This window comes from Hylobates moloch, unplaced genomic scaffold (genome assembly GCF_009828535.3).
Source record: "Hylobates moloch isolate HMO894 unplaced genomic scaffold, HMol_V3 SCAFFOLD_9, whole genome shotgun sequence".
Lineage (NCBI taxonomy): Eukaryota > Metazoa > Chordata > Mammalia > Primates > Hylobatidae > Hylobates > Hylobates moloch.
In genome coordinates this window covers 110100221-110127702 of record NW_026652284.1, presented here as the reverse complement: position 1 = coordinate 110127702, position 27482 = coordinate 110100221, and the positions used below count along the sequence as shown (strand labels likewise).

At 40.5% G+C, this 27482-nt stretch overlaps 1 protein-coding gene across 1 annotated transcript in view; it reads left to right on the top strand.

The window, feature by feature from the left end:
* Nucleotides 1–27482, top strand: part of GSDMC (gasdermin C) — a 49384-nt gene that overhangs the window by 9114 nt on the left and 12788 nt on the right. Inside the window, exons 2-5 of the mRNA XM_032758502.2 lie at nucleotides 4337–4560; nucleotides 5625–5808; nucleotides 16587–16752; nucleotides 19660–19765. Of these exons, the coding sequence (XP_032614393.1) occupies nucleotides 4341–4560; nucleotides 5625–5808; nucleotides 16587–16752; nucleotides 19660–19765 (676 nt within the window). The 5' untranslated portion in view covers nucleotides 4337–4340. The remainder of the gene's footprint in view (nucleotides 1–4336; nucleotides 4561–5624; nucleotides 5809–16586; nucleotides 16753–19659; nucleotides 19766–27482) is intronic.

The window sequence follows — 27482 nt, the reverse complement described above, 5'->3', positions numbered from 1 at the left end:
GTGGTAATATCACCTTTATCATTTTTTATTGCATCTATTTGATTCTTCTCTCCTTTCTTCTTTATTAGTCTTGCTAGCAGTTATCTATTCTGTTGATCTTTTCAAAAAACCAGCTCCTGGATTCACTGATTTTTTTTGAAGGGTTTTTTGTATCTCTATCTCCTTCAGTTCTGCTCTGATCTTAGTTATTTCTTGCCTTCTGCTAGCTTTTGAATTTGTTTGCTCTTGCTTCTCTAGTTTTTTTAATTGTGATGTTAGGGTGTTGATTTTAGATCTTTCCTGCTTTCTCTTGTGGGCATTTAGTGCTATAAATTTCCCTCTACACACTGCTTTGTGTCCCAGAGATTCTGATATGTTGTGTCTTTTTTCTCATTGGTTTCAAAGAACATCTTTATTTCTGCCTTCATTTCATTATTTACCCAGTAGTCATTCAGGAGCAGGTTGTTCAGTTTCCATGTAGTTGTGCGGTTTTGGGTGAGTTTCTTAATCCTGAGTTCTAATTTGATTGCACTGTGGTCTGAGAGACAGTTTGTTGTGATTTCTGTTCTTTTACATTTGCTGAGGAGTGCTTTACTTCCAACTACGTGGTCAATTTTGGAATAAGTGCGATGTGGTGCTGAGAAGAATGTCTGTTCTGTTGATTTGGGGTGGAGAGTTCTGTGGATGTCTATTAGGTCTGCTTGGTGCAGAGCTGAGTTCAAGTCCTGGATATTCTTGTTAACCTTCTGTCTCATTGATCTGTCTAATATTGACAGTGGGGTGTTAAAGTCTCCCATTATTGTTGTGTGGGAGTCTAAGTCTCTTTTTAGGTCTCTGAGGACTTGCCTTATGAGTCTGGGTGCTCCTGTATTGGGTGCATATATATTTAGGATAGTTAGCTCTTCTTGTTGAATTGATCCCTTTACCATTATGTAATGTCCTTCTTTGTCTCTTTTGATCATTGTTGGTTTAAAGTCTGTGTTATCAGAGACTAGGATTGCAACCCCTGCTTTTTTTTTGTTTTCCATTTGCTGGGTAGATCTTCCTCCTTCTTTTATTTTGAGCCTATGTGTGTCCCTGCACATGAGATGGGTCTCCTGAATACAGCACACTGATGGATCTTGACTCTTTATCCAATTTGCCAGTGTGTGTCTTTTAATTGGCACATTTAGCCCATTTACATTTAAGGTTAATATTGTTATGTGTGAATTTTATCCTGTCATTATGATGTCAGCTGGTTATTTTGCTCATTAGTTTATGCAGTTTCTTCCTAGTATTGGTGGTCTTTACAAGTTGGCATGTTTTTGCAGTGGCTGGTACCAGTTGTTCCTTTCCATGTTTAGTGCTTCCTTCAGGAGCTCTTGGAAGGCAGGCCTGGTGGTGACAAAATCTCTCTCAGCATTTGCTTGTCTATAAAGGATTTTATTTCTCCTTCACTTATGAAGCTTTGTTTGGCTGGATATGAAATTCTGGGTTGAAAATTATTTTCATTAAGAATGTTGAATATTGGCCCCCACTCTCTTCTGGCTTGTGGAGTTTCTGCCAAGAGATCCACTATTAGTCTGCTGGGCTTCCTTCTGTGGGTAACCCTACCTTTCTCTCTGGCTGCCCTTAACATCTTTTTCCTTCATTTCAACCTTGGTGAATCTGACAATTATGTGTCTTGGGGTTGCTCTTCTTGAGGAGTATCTTTGTAGTGTTCTCTGTATTTCTTGAATTTGAACGTTGGCATGCTTTGCTAGGTTGGGGAAGTTCTCCTGGATAATATCCTGAAGAGTGTTTTCCAACTTGGTTCCATTCTCCCTGTCACTTTCAGGTACACCAATCTAATGTAGATTTGGTCTTTTCACATAGTCCCATGTTTCTTGGAGGCTTTGTTCATTTCTTTTTACTCTTTTTTCTCTAAACTTCTCACTTCATTTCATTCATTTGATCTTCAATCACTGATACCCTTTCTTCCACCAGATTGAATCGGTTACTGAAGCTTGTACATGTGTCACGTAGTTCTTGTGCCATGGTTTTCAGCTCCATCAGGTCATTTAAGGTCTTCTCTACACTGTTGATTCTAGTTAGCCATTCATCTAATCTTTTTTCAAGGTTTTTAACTTCCTTGTGATGGGCTCGAGCATCCTCCTTTAGCTCGGAGAAGTTTGTTATTACCGACCTTCTGAAGCCTACTTCTGTGAACTCGTCAGAGTTATTCTCCATCCAGCTTTGTTCCATTGTTGGCAAGGAGCTGCAATCCTTTCGAGGAGAAGAGGCACTCTGGTTTTTAGAATTTTCAGCTTTTCTGCTCTGGTTTCTCCCCATATTTGTGGTTTTATCTACCTTTGGCCTTTGATGTTGGTGACCTACAGATGGGGTTTTGATGTGGATGTCCTTTTTGTTGATGTTGATGCTATTCCTTTCTGTCTGTTAGTTTTCCTTCTAACAGTCAGGTCCCTCAGCTGCAGGTCTGTTGGAGTTTGCCCACTCCAGACCCTGTTTGCCTGGGTATCACCAGTGAAGGCTGCAGAACAGCAAATATTGCTGCCTGATCCTTCCTCTGGAAGCTTCGTCTCAGAGGGGCACCCGGCCGTATGAGGTGTCAGTCAGCCCCTATGGGCAGGTGTCTCCCAGTTAGGTTACACGGGGGTCAGGGACCCACTTGAGGAGGCAGTCTATCCATTCTCAGAGCTCAAACTCCGTGCTGGGAGAACCACTGCTCTCTTCAGAGCTGTCAGACAGGGATGCTTAAGTCTGCAGAAGTTTCTGCTGCCTTTTGTTCAGCTATGCCTTGCCCCCAGGGGTGGAGTCTACAGAAGCAAACAGGCCTTGTTGAGCTGAGGTGGACTCCACCTAGTTCAAGCTTCCCGGTGTCTTTGTTTACCTACTCAAGCCTCAGCAATGGCGGATGCCCCTCTGCCAGCCCAGGCTGCTGCCTGGCAGTTCAATCTTGGACTACTGCAGTAGCTGTGAGCAAGGCTCCATGAGCATGGGACCTGCTGAGCCAGGCGTGGGATATAATCTCCTGGTGTGCCATTTTCTAAGACCGTTGGAAAAGTGCAGTATTAGGGTGGGAGTGTCCCGATTTTCCAGGTACTGTCTGTCATGGCTTCCCTTGGCTAGGAAAGGGAAATCCCCTGACCCCTTGCACTTCCCTGGTGAGGTGATGCCCTGCCCTGCTTCGGCTCACCCTGCGTGGGCTGCACCCACTGTGCAACTAGTCCCAGTGAGATGAACCAGGTACCTCAGTTGGAAATGCAGAAATCACCTGTCTTCTGTGTCAATCATGCTGGGAGCTGCAGACTGGAGCTGTTCTTATTTGGCTATCTTGGAACGATCCTTGCAAACCATCCTTTTCATATATGTTGTCTTTACCTTCAGTGTAGACTAGGATCTGATCAATTCTCATCACTTTGAGTGCAATGCCCTCGTCTAACCTGTCATTAATGATTACCTGTATTATCACAAAACTGCCCTAACTAGACTCCTCACTTCTGCCTGAACTCCCTTACTGCAGGCTAATGTCAACCTAGCCACCATAGACATCTCTCTTCAAAAGATGCATCAGATTTGTCACTTGTGTGCTCAAATCCCTCCAAAGGCTTTTAATCTCACTTCAAGTAAAAGAGAGTGATGAAAATGACCAAGAGGGGTTCTTCTGACCTCATCTTCTTTCCTTTCCACCTCACATATTCCAGGCATGCGTTGCTTCCAAATCTTTGCGCTTGCTGATTTCTCTATCTGGAATCCTTTTCTCCACATAATGTTCATTGTTTATACCCTGCCTCCTCTACATTATTGTTGAAATGTCACTTCTCAGTGTGGCTTTCTCTGTAAAACTGCAAACACCAACGTATTCTCTACCACTACTCATATCATCTTAACATAAGCCCCGCCTTCCCTCTGGCTCTTTAGTTGATGACAGTATTGAGCCCTTCCTTCTTCCTGTTATTTAGAGTATCCCTGAATTAGAGGTGAGGAGATACCCAGGCTTTCCTACTCCAACCATAAGGGGCAATGAATTTCACAGCAGTGCCTCAGTCAGAAGCCCAAATTGTCTTAAGAATCCCAAAGTTGGAAGCCAGGTGTGGTGGTGTGTGCCTATAATCCCAGATGCTAGGTAGGCTGAGATTGGAGAATCACTTGAGCCCAAGAGTTCAAGACCAGTCTGGGCAACATGGCAAGACCCCGTCCCAAAAACACAAAAAAATGAACTCAAAGTTGAGAACGTTATAATCTAGTCACTATTTTAAGTTAAGACCTGCTAATCTCATATGTAGATCTTTTCCTTTAGGGGAAATATCAATAATTGGTGAGAGTTTAACCATTTTCTTCCCCTCCCAACTGATGCTCTCCTTTCATCTCCTCCTAGCAACATGCCCTCCATGTTGGAACGCATTAGCAAAAATTTGGTCAAAGAGATTGGAAGCAAAGACCTGACACCTGTCAAATACCTATTGAGTGCCACCAAATTACATCAGTTTGTTATATTACGAAAGAAGAAGGATTCTCGTTCATCATTTTGGGAACAGTCTGACTATGTTCCAGTTGAATTCTCCCTCAATGACATCCTGGAGCCAAGTTCTTCAGTCCCAGGTATTGTCAGCCAGAGGCCAAGGAGGTGAGGGTTGAAAAACATGGGTGGTCAGAAAAAGATGGCCCACCATCCAAAGATAACTGAGCACCCAGAAAGGAGCTCTCATGACTAGCCTTGCCTATAGGCAAGGGGCAAGAAACAAAGACAAATTGAGAATCCTACTAATTATCTGGATGTAGGCATTCATTAGGTCATTTAATATTTGCATCAAGCTCATGAGGTGAGGATATTATCCCCATTTTACGTAAGAGTAAATAGAAGGTTATAAAATTATCTGTTCAAAATTACGTACCTGGGGACTGGCACTGTGGCTCATGCCTATAATCCCAGCACTTTGGGAGACCAAGGCGGGCAGATCACTTGAGGCCAGGAGTTCGAGACCAGTCTGGCCAACATGCTGAAACCCTGTCTCTATTAAAAATACAAAAAAAAAAAAAAATTATCCAGGCATGGGTGGTACACTCTTGTAGTCCCAGCTACTCGGGAGGCTGAGGCTCAATAATTGCTTGAGCCCAGAAGGCGGAGGTTGCAGTGAGCTGAGACTGCACCAATGCACTCCCACTTGGATGACAGAGTGAGACTCTGTCTCAAAACAACAACAACAACAACAAAAACCAAACAAAAAACAGTTACGTCCCTGGGAACTGGTAGAACTGGGATCCAAACCCAGGTCTGTCTGGCTCCACATCCCAAACATTTTCTGCCCCCGTGTGCTTCCCTCTGCGGCTGGGTGCTGTGCCTGCTGCAGAGGAGACAGTGTGCCTGAAACGATGATCCCAGGTGTCTTCCAGACACTGTACATTTGACAACACTATTTTTCAGGGTGAAGATTTTATCTCTGTCACACAATGCCCATTTAAACATTTGAATATTTTCCATCTGTAGTAATTTACATTCAAACATTAATTGATCAATTAGTTTTCAACAGAGTTTAAATGAGTGGGAGGATTGGGGCTAAATAGGTCTTTGTTATTTCATTTTGCACACCAGCTATTCTTGGCTAAGCCTTTGAATTCTTGAATGAATTCTTGGCTAAACCTATGGTCATCTTTTCTTTCCCCAGAAACTGTTGTGACAGGACCGTTCCACTTCAGTGACATTATGATCCAGAAGCATAAGGCTGACGTGGGTGTGAATGTTGGTGTAGAAGTGAGTGTGTCAGGGGAGGCCTCTGTGGACCATGGATGCTCCCTCGAGTTTCAGATTGTTACCATCCCATCTCCAAACCTGGAAGACTTTCAAAAAAGGTGAGGACATGGGAGAGGAAGGGGATGGATCATCAGTATCCCAGAGGGTGCTTTCCTTGAACACAAAAATACATCTGGCAAGTCTTGTTGCAGGGATGAAAATCAAGATGATGACATCCCAGATTTTGCTACTCTTCTTGAGTATTCATACCTTCCTTTACTCAAGTAATAGCTTTTAGTTACCTAACGAATACTTATTAGAGCAGTAACTACCCACTACTGTGTTGTTATATGTTGGGGATAGAATGAAAACAAGACAGATGTAAACACCTGTCATAAATCACCTTACTTTTAGTGGAGACAAGGGATGGGCAGGGAGTAAGAAAATAAGCAATAAAAAATAAATTAACAAAGTATTAATTTAAGTGAGACAAAGACTCTAAAACTATTTAAATAACATGTACATCACTGTATTGGGATTTATTTTTATTTTTTTCGGCTCTATTGAGATATAGTTGACAAAATTGTGTGAATTTAAGGTGTACAATGTGATGATTTGATGTATGTATATATTGTAAAAAGACCACAATAAAGTCAGTTAACATATCTATTACTTTACCTAGCTATCATTTTTTTGTGGTGAGAACATTTAATATCTACTCTCTTAGCAAATTTCAGATACACAATGTAGTATTGTTAATTATAGTCTGTGTTCCCTTTGACCAACGTGCCCCATTTCCCTGATTTCCTAACCCCTGCTAACCACCATTATATTTTGTTTCTATAAGTTTGACTTTTTTAGGTTCTACACATATATGAGATTATACAGTATTTGTATTTCTCTGTTTGACTTTTATTTAGCATAATGCCATCAAGGTTTATCCATGTTGTTGCAAAGCAGGGTTTCTTTCTTTTTTATGGCTGAATAATATTCCATTGTATACACATACCACAATTTCTTTTTCCATTCATCTGTTGACAGGCACTTAAGTTGTTTTGGTGTCTTGGTTTCTGTGAATAATGCTGCAATGAACATGGAAGTGCAGATATGTCTTTGAGCTACTGATTTAGTTTTCGTTGGCTGTATACCTAGAAATGGGATTGCTGGATCATATGGTAGTTCTAGTTTTAGTTTTTTGAAGAACCAACATACTGTTTTCCATATGGCTCTACCAATTACATTCCCACTAATAACATACAAGGATTTCCTTTAATGCACATCTTTGCCAACACTTATCTTTTTGTTAAAAGCCATCCAAACAGATGTGAAGTTATATCTCATTGTGGTTTTGATTTGTATGTCCCTGATAAGTAATTTTGAGCACCATTTCATGTGCCTGTTAGCTTGTTTGTATGTCTTTTTTGTAGAAAATATCTATTTAGGTCCTTTGCCCATTTTTTAAATCAAGATTTTTGTTTTTGTTTTTGTTTTTGCAATTTAGCCGTATGAGTTCCTTATATATTTTAGATATTAACCCTTTATCAGGCATATGGTTTGCAAATATTTTTGACCATTCTGTAGGTTGCATTTTCACTCTGTTGATTGTTTCCTTTGCTGTGCAGAAACTTTTTAGTTTGCTAGAGTACCACTTATTTTTTCTTTTCTTTTTTTTTTTTTTTTTTTTTTTTGCTTCTGTTGCTTTTGGTGTCATATCAAACAAATTGTTGCCATAACCAATCTTGAGGACCTTTCCCCCTGTATTTTCTTCTGAAAATGTTTTAAGGTTCCAGGTCTTATATACAGGTTTCTAATCTACTTTGAGTTGATCTTTGTATATAAAGTAAGGACCTAGTTTCAGTCTTTTGCATGTGAATATCCAGTTTTTTCAACACCATTTTTTGAAGACGCTATCCTTTATCTATTCTTGTCACGCTTCTCAGATATTAGTTGATCATACACGTATGAGTTTATTTCTTGGCCCTCTACTTGATTCCACTAGTTTATATGTCTTTTTATGCAAGTGCCATAAATTTTAACTTCTATAGCTTTGTAATATACTTTGAAATCAGGAAGTATGGGGTGTCTAGCTTTGTTCTTTCTTGAGAATGCTTTAGCTATTCTGGGTCTTTCCATAGGAGTTTTAAGATCGTGTTTCTATTTCTGTGAAGATTGTCATTGGTATTTTGATAAGAATTGCATTGAATCTGTAAATTGCTTTGAGTAGTATGACATTTTAATAATATTAATTCTTCTTATCCATGAGCACAAATATTTTGCTGTTTATTTTTGTCTTCTTTAGTTTCTTTCATTAATTTTGTAGTTTTTCAGTATATGGATCTTTCGCCTCCTTGGTGAAATGTATTCACAAGTATTTTATTATTTTTGAAGCTATTATAAACGGATTTTTTTTTTTGAGACAGAGTCTCACTCTGTCTCCCAGGCTGGAGTGCAATGGCATAATCTTGGCTCGCTGCAACCTCTGCCTCCCAGGTTCAAGCAATTCTCCTGCCTCAGCCTCCCAAGTAGCTGGGATTACAGGCGCCCGCCACAAGGCCCAGCTAATGTTTTGTATTTTTAGTAGAGACGGGGTTTTGCCATGTTGGCCAGGCTGGTCTCAAACTCCTGACCTCAGGTGATCCACCCGCCTCAGCCTCCCAAAGAGCTGGAATTACAGGTGAGAGCCACCATGCCTGGCCTATAAACTGGTTTTTAAAGATAGTTCATTGTTAATTTGTAGAAATACAATTAATTTTTAATGTTGATTTTGTATCCAGCAACTTGACCACATTTACTAGTTCTAACATTTTAAAAATGAAGTTTTTAGGATTTTCGATGTAGAAGATAGTGTCATCTGTAAACAGAGGCAATTTTACCTCTTTCTTTCCTATTTAGGCTCCTTTTATTTATTTCTTTTTCCCTAATTTCACTGGCAAGCATTTCCAGTGCCATACTGAATAGAAATGGTGAAGGTGGACATTCTTGTTTTGTTCCTTATTTTAAAGGAAAAGCTTTCAGCTTTTCAACATTGAGCATAATGTTAGCTGTGGACTTTATTATGACCATGTATAGCCTTCATTATGTTAAGGTACATTTCTTCTATATCCAATTTGCTGAGAGTTTTTATCATGAAAGGATGATGAATTTCATCAAATGCTTTTTCTGCATCTACTGAGCTGATCATATGGTTTTTGTCCTTGATTATGTTAATGTGGTGTAGTATATTTATTGATTTGCAAATGTTGAACTATCCTTTCATTCCAGGCATAAATTCCACTTGATCGTGGTGTATGATCCTTTTAATGTGCTGTTAAATTTGGTTTGCTAAAATTTTGTTAAGGACTTTTGCATCTATGTTTATCAGATATATTGGCCTGTAATTTTCTTTTCTTGTAATGTCCTTATCTGGCTTTGGTATTAGAGTAATGCTGGCCTTGCACAATGAGTTTGAATTATTCTTTCCTCTTCAATTTTTTGGTTTGAGCCGGATTGATATTAACCTTCTTTAAATGTTTAGTAGAATTCACCAGTGAAAGCATTTGGTCATGGGCATAATTTTTCGGAGCTTTTTTGATTACTGATTCAATCACCTTACTTGTTAATGATATGTTTATATTTTATATTTCTTCATGACTCAATCTTGATAGATCATATGTTTCTAGGAATTTATCCATTTCTCTTAGATACTCCAGTTTGTTGGTATATAATTATTGATAATAGGCTCTCATGATCTTTTTTATTTCTGTGGCATCATTTGTAATGTCTCTTTTTAACTATAATTTTATTTATTCGAGTTCTTCTTTCTTGGTTTGTCTAGCTAAGGGTTTGTCAATTTTAAAGTTTTTTCAAAAAACCCCTCAGTTTTATTACCTTATCTTTTCTGTTGTTTTTCTGTTTTCCATTTAATTTACTCTGCTCTATTCTTTTTTTTTTTGGTGTGTGTGTTTTTTTTTGAGATGGAGTCTTGCTCTGTTGCCCAGGCTGGAGTGCAGTGCTGCGATCTCTGCTCACTGCATGCTCTGCCTCCTGGGTTCATGCCATTCTCCTGCCTCAGCCTCCCGAGCAGCTGGGACTACAGGCACCTGCCAACATGCCTGGATAATTTTTTGTATTTTTATTAGAGACAGGGTTTCACCGTGTTAGCCAGGATGGTCTCGATCTCCTGACCTCGTGATCTGCCCACCTTGGCCTCCTAAAGTGCTGGGATTACAGGTGTGAGCCACTGCGCCTGGCCTGTTCTTCTTTTCTAGTTCTTTAAGGTATAAAGTTAGGTTGTTGGTTTGAATTCTATTTTCTTAATGTAGGTGTTTATAAACTTTCCACTTAGAACTGCTTTTGTTGTATCCCATAGGTTTTGGTATGTTGTGTTTTCATTTTTGTTTGTCTGAGATATTTTTTGAATTCCCTTTTGATTTCTTCTTTGACCTGCTGGTTGTTCAGTTTAATTTCCACATATTTGTGAGTTTTCTGAAATTCCTTGTTATTATTTCTACTTTTGTGCCATTGTTATTGGAAAAGATACTTGAAATAATTTCTGTCTTCTTAAATTAGAACTGCTTTTGTTGTATCACATAAGTTTTAGTATGTTGTGTTTTCATTTTTGTTTGTCTCAGATATTTTTTGAATTCCCTTTTGATTTCTTCTTTGACCCACTTGTTGTTCAGTTTAATTTCCACATATTTGTGAATTTTCTGAAATTCCTTGTTATTATTTCTAGTTTTGTGCCATTGTTATTGGAAAAGATACTTGAAATAATTTCTGTCTTCTTAAATTTGTTAAGACTTGTTTTGTGGCCTAACATATGATCTATCTTGGAGAATGTTCCATGTGCTCTGGAGAAGAATTTGTATTCTGCTGCTGTTAGATGGAATGTTCTCTATATGTCTGTTAGGTTCATTTGGTTTATAATGTTTTTCAAGTCTTATATTTCTGCATTGATTTTTTTTTTTCTGGATGATATGGCCATTAGTAAGAGTGGGTATTAAAGTCTCTTACTAATTTTGTATTGCTGTTTATTTCTCCTTTAAGTTATGTTAATATTTGATTTATATATTTATGTGCTCTGATGTTTGGTGCATATTTATAGTAGTATCATTATATAATGGCATCCTTCTATCTTGTTACAGTTTTGACTTAAGTCCATTTTATCTGACATATATGTATATATATGAATATACACATATACGTATATATATAAATATACACATATACGTATATATATAAATATACAAATATATGTATATATAAATATACACATATACATATATAAATATACACATATACATATATAAATATACACATATACATATATATAATATATATATAAATAAAATATGTGTGTGTGTGTCTGTGTAAGTACGGCCACCCTTGTTGTTTTTTGGTCATCTTTTGCATTAGAATTTCTTTTTCCATCTCTTCCCTTTCAGCCTGTGTGTCCTTAAAGCTAACATGAATCTCTTTTCGGCAGCAAGTCATTGGATCTTGCTTTCTTATATATATTATCCACCTCTGTCTTTAGTTTGGAAAATTTAATCTGTTTACATTTAATATAATTATTGATAGATAAGTACTTGCTATTGTCATTTTAATTGTTTTATGACTTTTATAGTTTTTTTCTTTCCTTCTTTCTCACCTGCCATCTTCCTTTGTGATTTGATTACTTTTTGTGGTAGTATGCTTGAGTCCTTTCTCTTAATCTTTTGCATATCTACTACAGGTTTTTCCTTTGTCATTACAATGAGGCTTACATAAAATATCTTATAGTTATAATATCCTATTTTATGCTGATAACAACTTAATTTTGGGGGGATTAATTTTTTTTGAGGGGTTTAACCTATTTGGGACATTTTTGAGACAGTCTCACTCTGTTGCCTAGGCTGAAGTGCAGTGGCACAATCTCAGCTAACTGCAACCTCTGCCTCCTAGGTTTAAGCAATTCTCATGCCTCAGCCTCCCAAGTACATGGGACTATAGGTGTGTGCCACCACAACTGGCAAATTTTTTGTATTTTTAGTAGAGACAGAGTTTTGCCATATTAGCCAGGCTGGTCTTGAACTCCTGGCTTCAAGTAGTCTGCCTGCCTTGGACACCCAAAGTGTTGAGATTACAGGCATGAGCCACTGTGCCTGGCCTTCAGCTTAATTTTGATTGCATAAAAAGCATTATGCCTTTACTTCTTCCCCTCATTGATATTTTAGGTTATTGATATTAAGATTCACATATTTTTATATTGTATATCTAATAACAAATTATTGTAGAGTTATTTTTAATATACTTAAAATATTTTTATACCATAGTTGGAAATCATTTATATACCACATTTAGAATATTACAGAATTCTGACTCTGATTATATATTTTCCTTTACTGATGAATTTTACACATTCATGTGTTTTATGTTGTTAATTAACGTATTTTCATTTCAACTTGAAGAACTCCCTTTTGCATTTCTTGTAAGGCAGATCTCGTGGTGAACTTCCTCAGCTTTTGTTTGGGAAAGTCTTTATCTCTCTTTTGTCTCTGAAGAATAGCTGAGTTTTGTATTCTTGTTTGGCAGTTTCTGTGGTTTGAATGTCCTCTCCAAAACTCCTAATGAAATTTAATTGCCATTGTACCAGTATTAAGAGATGGGGCTTTTAAGAGGTGATTGGGCCATAAGTGCTCTGCCCTGATGAATGGATTAATATCATTATCTTGGGAGTTGGGTAGTTTTTGTGGGAGTGGGCTCTTGACAAAAGGGTGAAGTTCAACCCTTGTATTCTCTTTGTCTTGTGTGTTTGCTTCTGCTTTTCACCATCTTCCATGAGATAACATTCACCAAATGCTGGTGCAATGCTCTGAGGACTTCCCAGCCTCCAGAATCATGAGCCAAATAAACTTCAGTTATATATAATTTAGCCAGTCTGTCATATTCTCTTATAGCAACAGAAAACAGACCAAGACAGCAGTTTTTTTTCTTTCGGTATCTTGAATATATCATCCTTTCCTAGCCAGATTTCTCCTAAGAAATTTGCTGATTGTCTTATAGATACTCCCCTGTTTGTAATGAGTAGCTTTTCTCGTTCCTCTCAGTATTTTCTCTTTATTTTTGACTTTTGATAATTTAATTATAACGTGACTTGGTGTAGACCATTTTGGGTTCAACCTATTTGGGAAATTTTTAGTGTCACAAATCTTGATGCCCACTTCTCTCTCAAAATTTGAGAGTTTCCTTTTTTTCCTTTCCTCTCCTCTCCTCTCCTCTCCTCTCCTCTCCTCTCCTCTCCTCTCCTCTCCCTCTCCTCTCCTCTCCTCTCCTCTCCTCTCCTCTCCTCTGTGACAGGGTCTTGTTCTGTCACTCAGGCTGGAGCACAGTGGCACGATCCTGGCTCACTGCAGCCTCTACTTCCTGGGCTGAAGTGATCCTCACACCTCAGCTTCCTGAGTAGCTAGGACTACAGGTGTGTGCCACCAACCTGCTTAAATTTTTTTTTTTGGAGAGATGTGGTCTCAATATTATGCTCAGCCTGGTTTTGAACTCCTGGACACAAGTGATCCTCCAACCTTGATTTCCCAAAGTGCTGGGATTATAGGTAAGAGCCACTGGCCCTGGCTGTCATTATTTCTACAAATAAGCTTTTTATGTCTTTCTCACTCTTTTATGTTTCTGGAGAATATTATATTTTGTTTCACTTGATGGCATCCCATAAGTGCCATACATTTTTTTTCACTCTGCATTCTGTTTTCTTTTTATCCCTCTGACTGGGTAATTTCAAATTGTCTTTGAGTCCACTAATTCTTCCTTTTGCTTGATTGAATCTGCTGTTGAAACTTTCCTAAACTTTTTTCAGTTTAGTTATTGTATTCTTTGTAGGATTTAAAAAAAATGGTTTCTATTTCTTTGTGGAACTAATTTTGTGTATTGTTTTCTTAATTTTGTTTAGTTGTCTATCTATATTTTCTTGTAGTTCATTGAACTTCTGAATTCTTTGTCAGTTTGTTTATAGATCTCCCATGTCTTTTTTTTTTCACCTGATTTTTTAACCTCATTTTTAAATTATTTTTTAAAAAATTTTATTATTATTATACTTTAAGTTTTAGGGTACATGTGCACAACATGCAGGTTTGTTACATATGTATACATGTGCCATGTTGGCGTGCTGCACCCATTAACTCGTCATTTATCATTAGGTATATCTCCTAATGCTATCCCTCCCCACTCCCCCCACCCCACAACAGTCCCCGGTGTGTGATGTTCCCCTTCCTGTGTCCATGTGTTCTCTTTCTTCAACTCCCACCTATGAGTGAGATCATGCGGTGTTTGTTTTTTTGTCCTTGTGATAGTAGATCTCCCATTTCTTTAGAGTCAGTCATTGGAGCTTTATTAGTTTCCTTTGGTGATATAACATTTTCCTGATACCTCATAATCCTTGTATCTTGCATTTCTTTTTGTGCTTTTGAGGCAGCAGCCACCTCTTCTAGCCTTAACAGGTTCATACGAGTAGAGACAGACCTTCACCAGTCAGTCCAACCTTTGGTTCTAGATGGATTGGCTGTTAGTGTTCATGAATAAGTGTGGCTTGCTGCTCACACTCTCTAGTTGATGTGGCCACTGCCCACACTCTGAGGTGGAACTGCTGGCTGTGCCCCATGGTTGGGCTGGATCACTGGCTGGGTTCCGTGATCAGGATGAGCTGTTGGCTGGGCTCTGCATTCAGGCAGGGCTACTGGCTGGGCTCCTCCATAGGGTGGGGATTTTGACTGGCTTTGTGGCCAAGTAGGACCACTGGCTGGACCCCACAATCACCTCTTGTCAGATGGTTGCAGCCTGTGCTTCTTGTGGTACTGTTGTTTAGGGTATATAATTGGGCAGGGCTTCAGGCTGGGCTCTGAAATTTTCCCTGGTTGGGTGGGGGCCCATGAAGTGCTGCCTGACTGGGTATGATGCTGGCTGAATGCCACGTTCAGATGGAGCCACAGACTAGGTTTTGTAATTGGCGGTGGTCTCAGGCTGTGCTTTGTAGTTGGGCAGGCCACAGGCTGGGCTCCATGTTTGGGTAGGGGCACAGGCTGAACTGTGTGTTTGTGCTGGGTCACTGGCTGGGAACTTGATCCAGGTAGGGCTACTCACTTTGCTCCACGGTCAGTCAGGGTCACTATGAACTCCCAGATTGGCTAGGTTTGTAGCCTGTGTCCCACATTTGGGTGTGGTTGCAGGCAGAGCTTCAAGGCTGTGTTGGGTTCTTGACCAGGCTCCTTCATAAGGCAGAGTAACAGACTGCTCCACAGTTAGGCAGAGTCACCAGCTTGACTTCCTGCTTGAGTGGTGCCTGGGGCTGGGCTCTGAATTTGGAAAGGGTCACTGTTTGGACTTCCTGGTCGGGCCAGGCCAGAGGCTGTGCTCTGCAGTTAGGTGTGGTTGCCGGCTGGCCTCCCTATTTGGGCAAAGTCTTAGGGTGGGCCCTGAGGCTGGGCAGAGTTTTTGTGGAGGATCCTGGGTCGGTTGGGGCCAGAGGCTGTGCTCCACAGTTAGGCAGGGTTGCTGGCCGGCTTTCCTGTCTCACAAGGAACTTAGGTTGGGCTCTGAGGCTGACCTCCACAGGGAGGCTATACCACTGGTTAAGGATGCAAGCCAGACAGAAACTACCTACCATACTTTCTGGCCAGACAAGTTTGTTGGCTTGGGTCTGCAGGCAGGTGAGCTGCTGGCTGGTCTCTCTGATTGGGTGCCACTGCTAGTAGGAATGCAGTGTCACTGCCAAGATCCATGCTGAGGCCTTGACCACTTCTTTGCTTCTAGGTGACCCCAAGTGGTCTAGTCCTGCTGATTCCCTCAATGTTCTCTGTGACATGGGACAGAGCTGGACCTCCTAGGATGCGCTTTGGAATGCTGTTTGAAGCTGGATATATACTTTGGCTCTCTTTTTCCCGTTGAAGAGATCATGGATCCAGGGGAACTCCATTCATGTTGTGATGGCGCTTGGGAAGGGGTGATGCTGCCGAAGTAAAACTCTTACCCTTCTAATAAAGGGTGAAACACCAAGCTTGGTGTTTTCAGGATAAGGGGCGAGGTCAGTGAGTTGGAAGCTTAGACAATCAGGATAAAGGAGATATAACATGAAGCTTAGAAGATAAGTAGGGGTCATATAACATAGCATCTAAGGGCATAGTAAGAAGACAGAAATGACAAAACCTAATATTGTGTGCTCAGTAACCTCCTCTACTGAAAAGCAAATTAAGAATCCCTCAATATTCCACATGACTGTTATCTAGGACACCGACTCCATGGGTGCCTTGAGTAGAATCAAGGTTGAGCCTCAGAAAGAACTGAAATAGAAATGAACTCTATCTTCAGTACTTCAAACCATTCATATATCCCTGGAAACTACATCATCAAGTCAGCCCTACCAATCCACCCACCAAGGACAGTAAATCCGTAATGGTCATGAAATCATCCAGAGTCTTCTCTGCTTCATTCCACTTTATCTATCTGCTTCCCAGCCCACCCTGATTGTGCTAATGGACACGTTCGGTGTGAATACCCAGCTTTGACAACAGGACCTCCGAAAGACTGTTCTTAATCATCTGAACCTGTCTGCTTCTAGCCCTTTTTTTTCTGAGAGACCCTAGCGCTAAAATTCTATAAATTACCCCTTAACAGGACCAGTATAATTTAGTAAAATGCAGATGCCTTTAACAATATGGTACATATACTCTCACACCCAAACCACCATCAATGGGATCTCCTCTATCCTATATATCAGATAAAACATTCTGCTGCCCTAACACCCACTGGGGACTCACCTGTCAGGGTCCAAAGGCATTGCACCCCTCCCAGGTCTTGAGGAGAAGGGCACCCAGAGTAACCTGAAAAGGCATCACTTTCCCACTCTGACTCTCCTCCTCCTTCCTTAAATCCCCAGGAAACTGTTGGATCCAGAGCCATCATTTCTGAAGGAGTGCCGGAGGAGAGGGGACAACCTGTACGTGGTGACAGAGGCTGTTGAACTGATCAACAATACTGTGCTGTACGACAGCAGTAGTGTGAATATTTTAGGGAAAATTTCTCTTTGGATTACCTATGGCAAGGTATAAAGTTGTCCTGAAGTGGGATTGAAATTCAAAAAATACAGCCAGTCCTGGCAGCCAAGCTTCTTTTCCTAGGGGGCTCTGGACTCTATTTCTAGGGATTACAAGGGATGGAGTCATTATTTCCCACTTCTTACATGTCAATGTATCCTGACTTCTGATCTGAGAGTATATTCTAATATCCTCCGTTACAGTGTTTTACTATACGGGGTCATACAGTATTGACAAAATCAGAAATATATTTAATTATTTAGTATTGTGTTTTGCTTTGGGTAAATGATAAATTCTGCAGAATTCAAATGAGTGGCCACTGTGTTATATACAGTCTAGTTTTATGGCTGGAAGAAATGAGGGACCACTAACACCAAACCCCGGTTGTTAAAGTACTTTTAAACTCTAAGGTAACCTGATAAGAAATATTTCAACGAGGGAGATCAAAGTATCTTTTCAAGCACATGTGACTTACATGAGTCATTCACAATAACCAAGTATAATAATTTTTAATATAAATAAATTCATTTATCAACTATTCAGATTAAGTATGGGTCAAGGGCTTATAAAGTTTATATGTGTTATAATGTGCTTTTACACTATGTCTGTGTAGTTTGTCCTTACTTAAGAGTGTTAGAAACTAAAGAAGAAACCTGATATGTGTACTAAGTTTCCCAGTGCCAATGAGTTACTGCTAAAAAGTGGACAAATGGTAACGGACCCTGGAAAGCAGGAATAGTGGATCCCCACCTGCAGCAGGGAAGGAAGTCTAGAAACAAGAACCCCCAAAAGATTCAGGAATCGGAGGCACTAGCTACCTCTGAAGATAGGGTGTAGGTGGGACTGAAAGTAAGAATATTGATTGGAAATCTTTTTAATTTTTTAAAAAATGTTTGTGGGTATATAGTAGATGTATACATTCATGGGGTACATGAGATATTTTGATATAGGCATACAATGTGTAATAATCACTTCAGGGAATTATAAGGAACACTCAGAGCCCAAATCCCTTCCCACCTCTGCATAGCCAGGCACCTAATCTCACCCACTCTGGCAGAAGACCTTCTTGAAAACTTATTCCCTGTGGGTTCTAGATTTAGGGAGACTAGTTACAGTGAAGGGTGGGAGTGAGGAGCCATATTGGAAAAGGAAAATAAGTGCAAGTCCTCATTGAGAGTGGGGACATTGAGCCCATTTCCCCATTCAGCTCCAGGCATCATGTCTCTATCCTTTCAACCCCCACAACACGCAGCCTAGGTGGGACATTGAAGAATTATTTCCTAAGAAAATTAACCAGTACAAAAGAAATAACTAAAAAAGCACCAACAACTGGAGACTCCAAAGAGATAGTTTAATCCCTGCCTGGTTGCCCCAAAGTGAAACCTCTACTCAGCATGCCCTGCCAATGCACACTTTACAGCTTTCATGCTTCATTCGTTAGCAAAACAGAAAAAAAGTCACAGATACTTGAGGAAAGCCTAAAACACAAAACAAAAACACTTTGCAATTAGGAAATTAGAGGAAACAAAAACACCATAGGAAGGTAAGAAATACTTGATCCCCTTAAAGAGATAGTATTTTATTTTCATGAAAGAATAATGCTCTGTAAAAAGGGTATTTATAGCTCTTCGAAATGAAAAATAGAGTAGTAGCAATTTATTATTCTTTTTCTTAAATAGAAGAGTCAAAAAGCAAAATCGAAGAAATTTCCAGGAAAAAAGTAAGCAAAAAGACAGGAAAATATTCATTAAAAAAATTTGGAGGCTAGGCACAGTGGCTCATGCCTGTAATCCTAGCACTTTGGGAGGCTCATGCAGGTGGATTGCCTGAGCTCAGGAGTTCAAAACCAGCCTGGGCAACATAGTGAGATCTTGTCTCTACAAAATATAAAGAAAAAGTTAGCCAGGTGCAGTGGCACATGCCTGTAGTTCCAGCTACTTGGGAGGCTGAGGTGGGAGAATTGCTTGAGCCTGGGAAGTTACGGCTGTTGTGAGCCATGATTGTGCCACTGCATTCCAGCCTGGGCGACAGAATGAGACACGGTCTCAATTAAAACAAAAGAAAACTTGAAGAACAGTCAAGGAGATTTAACTACTCCTGAATAATACGAGTTCCAGAAGGGGAGAACAAAGACATAATGCAATGTGGAAAATCTTTCAGGAGGAAATACAAGGAAGGTTCTGAGACCCAAAGAATGTGTTTCCAGAATGAAAGTGTCCACTGAAGGCATGGTTTCTTGAGTCAACATAGATCCACCCCACAAAACATAAGTGTGAATTTTCAGAACACTTACCTCAAAAAGACAACCATAAATATTTCTAAAAGGGAAATAAAGTCGTATTCCAGAGAATTCCAGCCAAGAATTCGATGGCCAGTCAAAATATCAATCAAGCGTGAGAGGTACAATAAAAATGTCTTTAGATGTACAAGGTCTCAAAAACATGTGTCCCCCATCTCCTCTGGAGAGAAAGAGTAAAGAGACAGAGAAGGCACAGGGACATCACATTAACTGATAAAGGAAAGATCAGGATGGGGAAAAGCAGTTATCCCCAAGAATAAACAATGAATATTAACTTAAACATTGGGATGTTAATATTTTAGGAAGATGGGAGAAGGGAAATAAGGAATGAGGAAAGAGAAGGAAAACAAATTCAACATAATCAAAAAGAGAGAATAAATAGTTAAATCTGGAAAGAAATAAAAACATTGCAATATCAACATGAAATTGAGAAATGGGAAGATGAGCACAGGATGAAATAAGGAAGAAAGAGCAGTGATTGGAAATCAGAAGTCAGCAGTAGGGACGATGAGAGCAGGGAATGCTGGTGTTTTTCCTAATGAGCTTTCTAGAGCCATCTGACTTTTAAAATTACATTATATACATTTGATACTGCATTGTCTGGTTTCTTTCCCCAGGGTCAAGGCCAAGGAGAGAGTCTCAGAGTGAAGAAGAAGGCACTGACTCTGCAGAAAGGCATGGTGATGGCTTATAAGAGAAAGCAGCTGGTTATCAAGGAGAAAGGTGGGAGCAAGCAGAGCTCAGCAAGGCAGATGGTGGTGGAGGGGAGCGTCTGCTTCTCCTGAGAGAGAAATGAGAGGAAAATAACCATAATATGCAACCTTTGCTGCTCTGCCTATCCAAGGAGAAGCGTGCACATTTCTTACTGTCCAGGGCACACACCCATCTCACCACACAGAGGCACCTCCAAGCATGGCCTGGCTGAAATGCTGCTATTGGCAGAGACAGCCTCGTACGTGGAAAGTAATCCAACTTGTTCATCTTGGATTTTTTTTTTCTTTTTTCTTTTATTATTATACTTTAGGTTTTAGGGTACATGTGCACAATGTGCAGATTTGTTACATATGTAGCCATGTGCCATGTTGATTTCCTGCACCCATTAACTCGTCATTTAGCATTAGGTATATCTCTCCCACCCCACAAATCCCGGAGTGATGTCCTTCTGTGTCCATGATTTTCAATTCCACCATGATGAGAAAACGGTGATAGTTTACTGAGAATGATGTTTTCCACTTTCATCCATGTCCCTACAAAGGACATGAACTCATCATTTTTTATGGCTGCATAGTATTCCATGGTGTATATGTGCCACATTTTCTTAATCCAGTCTATCGTTGTTGGACATTTGGGTTGGTTCCAACTCTTTGCTATTGTGAATAGTGCCACAGTAAACATATGTGTGCATGTGTCTTTATAGCAGCATGATTTATAGTCCTTTGGGTATATACCCAGTAATGGAATGGCTGGGTCAAATGGTATTTCTATTTCTAGATCCCTGAGGAATCACCACACTGACTTCCAACAGTGTAAAAGTGTTCCTATTTCTCCACATCCTCTCCAGCACCTGTTGTTTCCTGATTTGTTAATGATGGCCATTCTAACTGGTGTGAGATGGTATCTCACTGTGGTTTTGATTTGCATTTCTCTGATGGCCAGTGATGATGAGCATTTCTTCATGTGTTTTTTGGCTGCATAAATGTCTTCTTTTGAGAAGTGTCTGTTCATGTCCCCTGCCCACTTTTTGATGGGGTTGTTTGTTTTTTTCTTGTAAATTTGTTTGAGTTCATTGTAGATTCTGGATATTAGCCCTTTGTCAGATGAGTAGGTTGCAAAAATTTTCTCCCATTCTGTAGGTTGCTTGTTCACTCTGATGGTAGTTTCTTTTGCTGTGCAGAAGCTCTTTAGTTTAATTAGATCCCATTTGTCAATTTTGGCTTTTGTTGCCATTGCTTTTGGTGTTTTAGACATGAAGTCCTTGCCCACGCCTATGTCCTGAATGGTATTGCCTAGGTTTTCTTGTAGGATTTTAATGGTTTTAGGTCTAACATTTAAGTCTTTAATCCATCTTGAATTAATTTTTGTATAAGGTGTAAGGAAGGGATCCAGTTTCAGCTTTCTACATATGGCTAGCCAGTTTTCCCAGCACCATTTATTCAACAGGGAATCCTTTCCCCATTTCTTGTTTTTGTCAGGTTTGTCAAAGATCAGATAGTTGTAGATATGTGGCATCATTTCTGAGGGCTCTGTTCTGTTCCATTGATCTGTGTCTCTGTTGTGGTACCAGTACCATGCTGTTTTGGTTACTGTAGCCTTGTAGTATAGTTTGAAGTCAGGTAGCGTGATGCCTCCAGCTTTGTTCTTTTGGCTTAGGATTGACTTGGCGATGCGGGCTCTTTTTTGGTTCCATATGAACTTTAAAGTAGTTTTTTCCAATTCTGTGAAGAAAGTCATTGGTAGCTTGATGGGGATGGGGTTGAATCTATAAATTACTTTGGGCAGTATGGCCATTTTCACGATATTGATTCTTCCAACCCATGAGCATGGAATGTTCTTCCATTTGTTTGTATCTTCTTTTATTTCATTGAGCAGTGGTTTGTAGTTCTCCTTGAAGAGGTCCTTCACATCCCTTGTCAGTTGGATTCCTAGGTATTTTATTCTCTTTGAAGCAATTGTGAATGGGAGTTCACTCATGATTTGGCTCTCTGTTTGTCTGTTATTGGACAGACAGAATGCTTGTGATTTTTGAACATTGATTTTGTATCCTGAGACTTTGCTGAAGTTGCTAATCAGCTTAAGGAGATTTTGGGCTGAAACAATGGGGTTTTCTAGATATACAATCATGTCATCTGCAAACAGGGACAATTTTACTTCCCCTTTTCCTAATTGAATACCCTTTATTTCCTTCTCCTGCCTGATTGCTCTGGCCAGAACTTCCAGCACTATGTTGAATAGGAGCAGTGAGAGAGGGCATCCCTGTCTTGTGCCAGTTTTCAGAGGGAATGCTTCCAGTTTTTGCCCATTCAGTATGATATTGGCTGTGGGTTTGTCATAGATAGCTCTTATTATTTTGAGGTACGTCCCATCAATACCTAATTTATTGAGAGTTTTTAGCATGAAGGTTGTTGAATTTGGTCAAAGGCCTTTTCTGCATCTATTGAGGTAATCATGTGGTTTTTGTCTTTAGTTCTGTTTATATGCTGGATTACATTTATTGATTTGCGTATGTTGAACCAGCCTTGCATCCCAGGGATGAAGCCCACTTGATCATGGTGGATAAGCTTTTTGATGTGCTGCTGGATTTGGCTTGCCAGTATTTTATTGAGGATTTTTGCATCAATGTTCATCAAGGATATTGGTCTGAAATTCTCTTTTTTGGTTATGTCTGTGCCAGGCTTTGGTATCAGGACAATGCTGGCTTCATAAAATGTGTTAGGGAGGATTCCCTCTTTTTCTATCGATTGGAATAGTTTCAGAAGGAATGGTACCAGTTCCTCCTTGTACCTCTGGTAGAATTCGGCTGTGAATCCATCAGGTCCTGGACTCTTTTTGGTTGGTAAGCTATTGATTATTGCCACAATTTCAGAACCTGTTATTGGTCTATTCAGAGATTCAACTTCTTCCTGTTTTAGTCTTGGGAGGGTGTATTTGTCGAGGAATTTATCCATTTCTTCTAGATTTTCTAGTTTATTTGCATAGAGCTGTTTGTAGTATTCTCTGATGGTAGATTGTATTTCTGTGGGATCGGTGGTGATATCCTCTTTATCATTTTTTATTGCATCTATTTGATTCTTCTCTCTTTTCTTATTTATTAGTCTTGCTAGTGGTCTATCAATTTTGTTGATCTTTTCAAAAAACCAGCTCCTGGATTCATTAATTTTTTGAAGGGTTTTTTGTGTCTCTATTTCCTTCAGTTCTGCTCTGATTTTAGTTATTTCTAGCCTTCTGCTAGCTTTTGAATGTGTTTGCTCTTGCTTTTCTAGTTCTTTTAATTGTGGTGTTAGAATGTCAATTTTGGATCTTTCCTGCTTTCTCTTGTGGGCATTTAGTGCTATAAATTTCCCTCTACACACTGCTTTGAACGTGTCCCAGAGATTCTGGTATGTTGTGCCTTTGTTCTCATTGGTTTCAAAGAACATCTTTATTTCTGCCTTCATTTCATTATGTACCCAATAGTCATTCAGGAGCAGGTTGTTCAGTTTCCATGTAGTTGAGCAGTTTTGAGTGAGTTTCTTAATCCTGAGTTCTAGTTTGATTGCACTGTGGTCTGAGAGACAGTGTGTTATAATTTCTGTTCTTTTACATTTGCTGAGGAGAGCTTTACTTCCAACTATGTGGTCAATTTTGGAATAGGTGTGATGTGGTGCTGAAAAAAATGTATATTCTGTTGATTTGGGGTGGAGAGTTCTGTAGATGTCTATTAGGTCCACTTTGTGCAGAGCTGAGTTCAATTCCTGGATATCCTTGTTAACTTTCTGTCTCGTTGATCTGTCTAATGTTGACAGTGGGGTGTTAAAATCTCCCTTTATTGTTGTGTGGGAGTTTAAGTCCCTTTGTAGGTCACTCAGGACTTGCTTTATGAATCTGGGTGCTCCTGTGTTGGGTGCATATATATTTAGGATAGTTAGCTCTTCTTGTTGAATTGATCCCTTTACCATTATGTAATGGCCTTCTTTGTCTCTTTTGATCTTTGTTGGTTTAAAGTCTATTTTATCAGAGACTAGGATTGCAACCCCTGCCTTTTTTTGTTTTCCATTTGCTTGATAGATCTTCCTCCATCCCTTTATTTTGAGTCTATGTGTGTCTCTGCATGTGAGTTGTGTTTCCTGAATACAGCACACTGATGGGTCCTGACTCCTTATCCAGTTTGCCAGTCTGTGTCTTTTAATTGGAGCATTTAGCCCATTTACATTTAACATTAATATTGTTATGTGTGAATCTGATCCTGTCATTATGATGTTAGTTGGTTATTTTGCTCGTTAGTTGATGCAGTTTCTTCCTAGCTTTGATGGTCTTTACAATTTGGCTTGTTTTTGCATGGGCTGGTACTGGTTGTTCCTTTCCATGTTTAGTGCTTCCTTCAGGAGCTCTTTTAGGGCAGGCCTGGTGGTGACAAAATCACTCAGCGTTTGCTTGTCTGTAAAGTATTTTATTTCTCCTTCACTTATGAAGCTTAGTTTGGCTGGATAGGAAATTCTGGGTTGAAAATTCTTTTCTTTAAGAATGTTGAATATCGGCCCCCACTCTCTTCTGGTTTGTAGAGTTTCTGCCGAGAGATCGGCTGTTAGTCTGATGGGCTTCCCTTTGTGGGTAACCCGACCTTTCTCTCTGGCTGCCCTTAACATTTTTTCCTTCATTTCAACTTTGGTGAATCTGACAATTATGTGTCTTGGGGTTGCTCTTCTTGAGGAATATCTTTGTGGTGTTCTCTGTATTTCCTGAATCTGAATGTTGGCCTGCCTTGCTAGATTGGGGAAGTTCTCCTGGATAATATCTTGCAGAGTGTTTTCGAACTTGGTTCCATTCTCCCCGTCATTTTCAGGTACACCAATCAGACGTAGGTTTGGTCTTTTCACATAGTCCCAAATTTCTTGGAGGCTTTGTTCATTTCTTTTTATTCTTTTTTCTCTAAACTTCCCTTCTCGCTTCATTTCATTCATTTCATCTTCCATCAGCGATACCCTTTCTCCCAGTTGATCGCATCTGCTACTGAGGCTTCTGCAATGTTCGTGTAGTTCTCGATACTTGGCTTTCAGCTCCATCAGCTCCTTTAAGCCCTTCTCTCCATTGGTTATTCTAGTTATCCATTCTTCTAATTTTTTTTCAAAGTTTTTAACTTCTTTGCTATTGTTTTGAATTTCCTCCCGTAGCTCAGAGTAGTTTGATCGTCTGAAGCCTTCTTCTCTCAACTCGTCAAAGTCATCCTCTATCCAGCTTTGTTCCGCTGCTGGTGAGGAACTGTGTTCCTTTGGAGGAGGAGAGGTGCTCTGCTTTTTAGAGTTTCCAGTTTTTCTGCTCTGTTTTTCCCCCATCTTTGTGGTTTTATCTACTTTTGGTCTTTGATGATGGTGATGTACAGATGGGTTTTTGGTGTGGATGTCCTTTCTGTTTGTTAGTTTTCCTTCTACCAGACAGGACCCTCAGCTGCAGGTCTGTTGGAGTTTACTAGAGGTCCACTCCAGACCCTGTTTGGCTAGGTGTCAGCAGCGGTGGCTGCAGAACAGCGGATTTTCGTGAGACCACAAATTCAGCTGTCTGATAGTTCCTCTGGAAGTTTTGTTTCAGAGGAGTACCCGGCCGAGTGAGGTGTCAGTCTGTCCCTACTGGGGGGGTGCCTCCCAGTTAGGCTGCTCAGGGGTGAGGGACCCACTTTAGGAGGCAGTCTGTCCGTTCTCAGATCTCCAGCTGCGTGCTGGGAGAACCACTACTCTCTTCAAAGCTGTCAGTCAGACAGGGACATTTAAGTCTGTGGAGGTTCCTGCTGACTTTTTGTTTGTCTGTGCCCTGCCCCCAGAGGTGGAGCCTACAGAAGCAGGCAGGCCTCCTTGAGCTGTGGTAGGCTCCACGCAGTTCAAGCTTCCTGGCTGCTTTGTTTACCTAAGCAAGCCTGGGCAATGGTGGGCGCCCCTCCCCCAGCCTTGCTGCTGCCTTGCAGCTTGATCTCAGACTGCTGTGCTAGCAAGCAGCGAGACTCTGTGGGCATAAGACCTTCAGAGCCAGGTGTGGGACACAATCTCCTAGTGTGCCATTTTCCAGGCCCGTTGGAAAAGCGCAGTATTAGGGTGGGACTGACCCGATATTCCAGGTGCTGTCTGTTACCCCTTTCTTTGGCTAGGAAAGGGAACTCCCTGACCCCTTGCGCTTCCCGAGTGAGGAAATGCCTCGCCCTGCTTCGGCTCGCGCACAGTGCGCTTCACCGACTGTCCTGTACCCACTGTTTGGCACTCCCTAGTGAGATGAAACCGGTACCTCCAACAGAAATGCAGAAATCACCTGTCTTCTGTGTCGCTCAGGCTGGGAGCTGTAGACCGTAGCTGTTCCTATTCGGCCATCTTGTCTCCACCCTCTCATCTTGGATTGTTGTGAGCACTGGGCAAATTCCAACCTTAATCCTAACCATCCTTATTCACTTAAGTACCGTCAGCAACTCATCAGCCACAGAGGCTTACCCAAGGTTACCCACAACCCCACATTAAGGTCCTATGAGGTAAAAACATCACTATCACAAACAAAACTGCAGACACAATGCCCTAAGAACATAAGCCCAAATTTTATCTACATCTTTCCCTCCTTCATCAGCTTCAAAATGCACAGGTCCTGACCACACACACTTTGGGTTTAGACTCCATGTGGGCAGAAGCGTCTGTGTCAGTTGCATACCTGGGTGCGATGGTGAGTGCTGGGAACACATCTAGCTCTCAGTGTCCTTGTTCTCTCCCTTCCCAAATGCTGAGTCCCAGCTAGAGCTCATTCTAATACAGATGGAGCTCAGCTCCTCCTTCTTGCACACTCACTCTCACCCTCTACGGCCTATAGTATCCTCACTGCAACATGGTCAAGGGAGTGTCCTGATGTCAGTTACCTCCCATCAGTGGCCATAGACAGAATGAGGCTGAACTCTCTCCAGTCTTTCAGTTAGAGGACTCTGGCTTCTGGAAAGACTGACCATATCCAAAGCAGCTCTCTAATGAGGAGAAGGGGTGAGAATGGGATTTCCACTCTCAGGAGAGGTCAGAGACTCCTGCTGAGGGCACCAGGAGGTGGTGGCACTATCAAAGGTCATGGTGAATGATAAGATGATTTTAACATAGAAGGAAAAGAAAAGGAGCACTAGTTTCAAAATATCATCATCATCAACAACAAACAAAAAATGATGTGGTCAGATAAAAGAAGACCCCACAGAACATGATGCTGTAGTATCCAGATAGAATCAAGTCTGTATTCATTGGTGACTGAAGCAAGTTGGATTCATTGGAGAATAAACTATAGTGGTTCAAGTGTGAATGCAAAGAGGGGAAGTGAGGACCCAGTGTGTAGATGATTCTTGAAGGAAGTTGGCTGTGAGGGGACAATAGGTGGGAGGAGGTGATAACTAAAGGAGGACACTTAGCTTTGGGAAGGGGGTTTATGAGATGGTGAAGACTTGAGCCTGTTGTCAGGCTAGGGGAAAGATCCTGATGAACTGGAAAGGGTGAAGATGAATTGGTGTCAGTTACATTGCTGGACATGTATCTCCATTCCTTGCATCAGCTAGGGAGAGAAGATCTCATTTCCATTTTACAGATGAGGCGTCTGACATAGAGGAGCACCACTCTCCCCGCTAGTAGTCAGAACATGACTTGCAGTCAGTGCTGTGAGGTTAGCTTTTCCTCTAACTTCATTCAGTTCACACTTTTCAACCCTTATACAATCTTTTTGTCTTCTTCATTGGCTCTTTCCCCTG